Source organism: Condylura cristata, unplaced genomic scaffold (assembly GCF_000260355.1).
Source record: "Condylura cristata isolate star-nosed mole 26May11 unplaced genomic scaffold, ConCri1.0 scaffold00067, whole genome shotgun sequence".
NCBI classification, from domain to species: domain Eukaryota; kingdom Metazoa; phylum Chordata; class Mammalia; order Eulipotyphla; family Talpidae; genus Condylura; species Condylura cristata.
The window spans coordinates 462,634-468,778 of record NW_004567168.1 but is presented as its reverse complement, the minus strand read 5'-3'; the positions used below and the strand labels follow the sequence as shown (position 1 = coordinate 468,778).

At 49.5% G+C, this 6,145-nt stretch overlaps 1 protein-coding gene across 4 annotated transcripts in view; it reads left to right on the top strand.

Moving 5' to 3' along the window:
- Positions 1–2,878: 2,878 nt before the first annotated feature.
- Positions 2,879–6,145, top strand: part of LOC101629213 (HLA class I histocompatibility antigen, B-67 alpha chain-like) — a 27,472-nt gene continuing 24,205 nt past the window's right edge. For 2 of the 4 annotated variants that reach the window (XR_001146224.1, XR_001146223.1), the window contains exon 1: positions 2,879–3,237. Coding sequence is in view for 2 of the 4 variants with exons in the window: in XM_012734731.1 (XP_012590185.1) it covers positions 3,184–3,237 (54 nt within the window). In the remaining 2 variants the exon portion in view is untranslated. The remainder of the gene's footprint in view (positions 3,238–6,145) is intronic. The other 2 variants (XM_012734731.1, XM_004695496.2) reach the window with 1 other exon arrangement.

Here is a 6,145-nt window from a genome sequence, read left to right as displayed (position 1 = left end):
CACACGGGCTGTACCATACGCATCCCCACCTACAGGGCCAAGTGTCCTTTCCTGCAGCCTTGCCAGTGTTATTGATTATTCCCGCGGGGTGAGACGGTCTCTGTGGTGTTCACCAGCATTTCCCACTCCCAAGTGGCGCTGAGCCTGTGTTCATGCTCCTGGCCTTCTGGCGGCTTCCTCGGATAAGTCTCTGTCTGTATTGGTCCTTTCTCCATATTTTGATCTGTGGGTTGTTTGCAGTTGTGTGTGTGAGTTCTCTGTGTTTGGAAATTAGCCCTGTTGCATGTGTCATGTGCAAATAAATACCTGCTCTGAGTTCCCAGGCTGCCGACCTGTTTGGGGTTTCTTCTGAGGCACAAAAGCTGTTTAGCCTGAGGGAGCCCAGTGTTTGTATTAGGCCTTTGGGGTTATTCCCAAATACGTTTCTGTGGTTGAGTTCCAAAAGTGTATTGTCTAGATTTTCTTTTAAGTAGTTTATGATTTCAGGTCTTATATCCAAATATTTAATATTTAAATATTTAATATTTAATATTTTTTCTTTACATTTGTGTATGGATCAAGAAGGATCTTTTTTCACTTTATGTTTTGGTATGTGGTTGTCCAAGTTACCCAACATTTGTTCTTTATGTTTCAAAGTTCTTTATCTTTAAAGAGTTATTCTATTTATTTGTGCATATAGGAACTGGGGTACAGGTCAGAAATGCAGTGGATCACAGGGTTCACCAGAGACAGAGTGGGAAGCAGAGCAGGTAGATCTACTGGATCACACTGCTGAGGGGAGCAGTGGGTCAGACATGCTGGGCCATGTGAGCAGCTCCCTGGCTGGGGAACAGACTCATGCAGCAGTGGTTGCTGATAGCTTCAAGTGCTGAGACTAACCTGTTGTGCCACCAGGGAGGCCCAAAAGAGTTTTTATTTTAAAGGAGTGTTGAATTTTCCATATGCGTTTTTGGTATCCACTGAAAATATCATGCAATTTTTGTCTTTCCTTTGTTGATGTGGTAGAAAATTGATTTGCATAAGTTGAACCAATTTTCTGCTCCTGGAATGAATCCTACTTGGTCATGGTGGCTGATTCTCATGCTGTATTGCTGGATTCAGTTTGCCCGTTTTGTTCACTACTTTTTGCATGTATGTTCATCAGCAATATTGGTCATTTACTGTGTCTGTGTCGTCCTTGCTTGCTTTAGGGACCAGGGTAATATTATCGTCATTCAAAAAACTTCAACTTTTTAAAGAGTTTGAGCAGGATAGGTATTTGACCCTTTTTGAAGGTTTTGTGGAATTGATCGCAAAATCTACTTGAGATTTTATTCTTATAAAGACTTTTGTTTACTCTTACAATCACTTTGCTTCTGATTCTTCTGTGTAACTTGTCTATGTCATCCTTGTTTAGTCTTGGAATGTTGATGATTCTAAATATTTGTGTTATCTAGATTGTCCAAGTTATTTGCTTAAGACATAGATAAGTGTTTCGTCGATATTCTCTATTTTGGCAGATGTTTGAATTTAGCCTTTTTCACTTTTTATTTGGGTTTTCACTCTTCTTTTCTTACTGAGCCTAGTGAAGTGTTTACACTTTTGTGTATCCTTTCCAAGAGTTATCTCTTGGTTTCATTGATCACTTGTGTTGTGTTTTTGTTTTCTACTTCATTTCTTTCCACAATATATACCACATTTGACACGAAGTGTAAGTCACCAAGTTACCACCCACTGGAGATAACTCTGTTAAGACTGTGAATATTTTCCCCATGTTTTCTTCTTTAAAATGCATATTGTGTAAGTGGCATTACCCTTGTAATGTTCTTTAGCTCTTGCAAAGCTTTGATCAGTGGGCACATGTGTGGCCCCCTGGTGCGTGCAGGCAGTACTGTGAAGCCATCTGTAGCCACTGCAGCATGAATTGGAACCCTCGCCAGGGAGCTGACCCACATGGCACAGCAGATCTCTCCTGTCTTTCCAGCTTCTCCCCTCAGCAGTGTTTTTCAGTCAGTCTGCCTGTTCTTCTCCCCACTTTGTATCCACTGAATCCTCTCACTCCCCACACCTCTGGCCTGTACCCCAGTTCTAGTATGAGTAAACAAATGAATATTTTTTAATATGATCAAGTGTATCTTATCCCTTGTATTGGTTGCACAGGTTTATTACTTTTTTTTTATTAAAATAGTTTATTTTTACATAATTTTGTGCCTTTCTATCTCAGTTGTAACCCCCATATCTATCACTGGGCTTTTTAGGATGACCATGTTGAGCATCCATTGGGGTAGTCATAAAGGGTGTAATTGCTAAAACTCAGTCATCTGTGTACTTCAAAGAAAAGCATCATAATTTTTTGGTAAAGTGTACCCTAATAAAGTTGGTTTTCAGATATTATCCTCTGAAATGGGTGGTGTGGTTATGGAAAAACAAAACCCAGCCCAAGGTGTTGTTTCTAAGAGGTGAACAGTGTAAAAGTAAAGACTCTTTATCTTTCACTTCAGCTCAGGGGGTTTGGCCGTCTTTCAACAAATTTAAATTTAAATAAAATATTTGGTTGATAGGAATTAAATATATTTTAATAGACCATAGGTTTATAAATAAGTAACATTTATTCCATTGATGCTTTTCGCTCCCTTTTCTTCTCCCTTCTCCTGCACGGACTCCTGTACCCCGCTCCCCATCTCTCCTCAGCCCTTGGGCCCGCAGCCAAGGGCGGCTCAGGTGAGCGCGCACCGGGACTGTCAGTGGGGGACGCGAGCGCCGCCATTTCATGTGTGGGAAAGCCCCTGGCGTCCCAGATCGGGGAGTCCGGTCTTGGGGAGCCGCCCAGGGGCTAGACCACACGCCTGCCCGAAGGAAGGCGACGCGGGTGTTTGTTCCCGCATCCTGCCCGTCGGGAGCCTTCAGGCGGAGCCACCGCCAGGGTGTCCGGGCTGAGTCTGGGGAGAGTTTTCGGGTCTCAGAGCGGCTGAGAGTCGAGTTCCCTCCGCCGCCGCCCGGATCTGCTGAAGGAAGCGCTCCAGGACCCCTCCCGACAGCCTGAAGTGTCCATTAGAGCACCGTCTGGTCTCCCGACTGGCAGGACGGACAGCCTATGGGCAGCTCCAGGACCGCCCTGCTACTCTCAGCATTCCGCCCCTACTTCCAAGATGTCCGGCTGAGCGGTTGGTTTTCGTCTGAAGTTGAGCTGCAGCGGGTGCGACGATGTCTTCACGAAGAGGAAAACCCCTCGCGCGTGGGCATCCAGGACCCCCACAGGTGAATGAGGGAGAGAAAGCCGTTGGGAGGGCAGGTCCGAGGGGCTGTGACAGTGACTCTTCACGCGCTGGGAGTTACCGCCCAGTGGGGACAAAAACAAAGAGCAGGGTAGGGAGAATCAGGTGATGGGTGACAGAGTTCCTGGTCCCTTGGGGCTCATCTGTTACAGGGCAGGGAGAGGGGGGCACCATTGAACCCCCAAACCTGTCTGTTTTAAACAGTTTCTGCCATCTGTCTGCATCAAGACAAAACATATAAGAATTTCATGAAAAGGAATTTTAATACAGTGAGTGTACAACATAGAAGACAAAGAATATAATTTCTAAAATAAACACCTGAAGTTACCCATCCCCTCGTGGGCAAAAGTCCACCCAAAAAGGATTGGTCTAAAGCTGCCACAAGCCTAAAGCATCTTCAGGCCAGGACCCATAGACAAGGGTCAGAAATGTCCAGACAAGTCTGGAAGGAAAAGAGCAAAATCAAAATTAACATAAATGCTGCCATGCTCCCCACGGGTCTGTCCCCCACATCTGTTTTAACCAGTCCAGGGCCAAGAAACATGCACGGTTTCTCCATCACATGCTTGCTGCTCCATGTGACTTCCTCAGGTCTCCTTCTGGCCTCCATCCTGCTTCCTTCTCAGATTCCTTCTCTTCTTTTCTCTGCTCAGCTCCACTCTCCTTCTGGGTGTGGTTGAGAACATGGAACTCCCCCTTTTCCTGGAGACCACCCTGTTACCTAATCAGCCGGGTGTGGGTTCAAGAACACCTTCCTAAGGTGACATCCCTTTTAAGAGGGTCCTCAAGACACCCAGGGGACCCCTGGAAATGCCTCAGGCTCTTGTCACCAGGACCAACGAAGCCCCCGCCATCCACCTTTCAGGTCTCCCCTTAACCCCTTTGCTCTCCTTGGGGATGGGGAGAAAACATTTCCCTCCACCTCCCTGCCCTTAGCCGAGACCACTGTAACTAGACAGGTTAATAAGGAAAAGAGCCGGAGGGTCAAATCCTGGACATACTAGAAGGGTGGACTTAGAAAAGGACACCCCAGGATCCCCAAAACCTTCCTGCTCTAAATAGGTTGTGCCATCTGCCACATCACGTCAAAACATATAGGACCTTTAAGGGAAAGGAACTTTAATACTAGTGTGTAATACAGACAAGAAAAAGAATATGCTTGATAAATCAAGCACCCAAGTTACCCATCTCCTCTGGGTAAAAGTCCACCCACAAGGGGTTGGCCCAATGCAAGGGCAGAAAGCTGCCACAAGCCTAAAGCACCTTCTGGTGGGGACCCACCAGGGTCAGATATGGCCAGACAAATCTGGGAGGAAAAGACCAACATCAAAATCAAGATAAATGCTGCCATAGTCACCTCCCCACGGGTCTCTCACCCACATCCATGTCACCCAGTCCAGGACCAAGAAACTAGAGCCGCTTCTTCCCCTGTCTCTGCTCCATGTGTCCCCTCAGGTCTCCTCCTGGCCTCCACCCAGCTTCCTTCCTCTCCAGTCACCTCCCCTTTCTGCTCAGCTCCACCCTCCTTTGGGTGGGGCAGCCACCTGGAGCCTCCCCTTTTCCTGGTGCTGCCCTGGTAAACTCACCTGCACATTGGCCTTGACCAGAGAGCTGAGGAAGGAGGGGGAGGAGCAGAGAGAGCGGGAACCTGTGGGGGTTCAGTGATTCACTCTGGACAGCAGGGGAACTTAGGGTGGACACTGACTGCTCTGGTGGTTGCCTGAGGCTCCGGACTCCCTGACATCCGGCTGAGTTTGCCTCATGTATGGCACGTGAATGGGATGACCGGGGTGGCAGAGATGATGCTAAAGGATCCAGAAGTCTTGACTCCCTCTTATAAATACTGTTCCGGCCACTGCGCCTGCCCATTGTCCAACATGCCAGCCCTACGGCCCAACGCTGACCAGATATCTCTGAGTGACCAAGTAGCCCCTATTGACAGGTCCACACTTGAGCCCCTCCACCCGGGAGGCCAAGGCTCCTCTCTCAGGAGGAGACGCTCCCCACCTCTGGTTTCCTCTGCGTCCTGAGAACCGAAGCAGCACCACTCGGGGCCCCTGTGATGCCTGACCCCAGGTGTGGGGCCGCTCTCAGCCCTGGACCAGCTGGGGACACGCTTCACAGGAGAGAGGCGGGGTGGGCATTGGCATGGGATCCACTGGCCACACCACAGTCTGCACTATCCCGTGCTGCCGGCCGGGCCTTCTGAGGGCACCTGAGGGGCTGCCCTGAGGAATGTACCCGGGAGTGCATTCACAGCTTCAGGAAAGTGTATCTGCTGCATCACCGTTCACTGTGTGATGGGTCAGGAAGAGGGCTGTCCCGACATGGCCAAGGTCAAAGCCAAGTCCGTGTGGGCCCCTCACCAGCATGTCCATCATCTCCTGAGGGATTCAGTGCTTCTCCTCTCTGCAGCTCTGGACGGGCTAGGGCAGGAGGCCCTGGGCCTCAAAGCGGGGCACGCTCACAAGGGGACACCGCTAGGCTCATGACACACTGTACAGACCAGAGCTGCTGCCAGGGAAGTCTAGGCCCCTGTGCCCGGCAAGTGAGGAGAGGGGTCCCCCCTTCCCTGGGCAGCAGTAGCTGTTGCTGGTCTGCCAAGAGGCGGGGCTGTCACGCCTATGGGAGGAGAAGCTGGTGAGAGCCTGGGTGCCCCTGCTCCCTGTGGCTGTGCATGCCCAAGTGCGGTCACCCCCACCGAGAAAGTCTTCAAAGTGCCGTAGGTTGCAAGGCTTAAATGAAGGAAATTTGTCACTCACAGTTCTGGTGACTGAAGTCCAAGGTCAAGGTGACAAGGTTTGTGTCTCCCTGGCTCCCTGGCTTAGTGTGGGAACAAACAGCCCATAGCTGAGGGCCTGCACTGCTCAAGAGGAAGGTCTGAGCCCCCC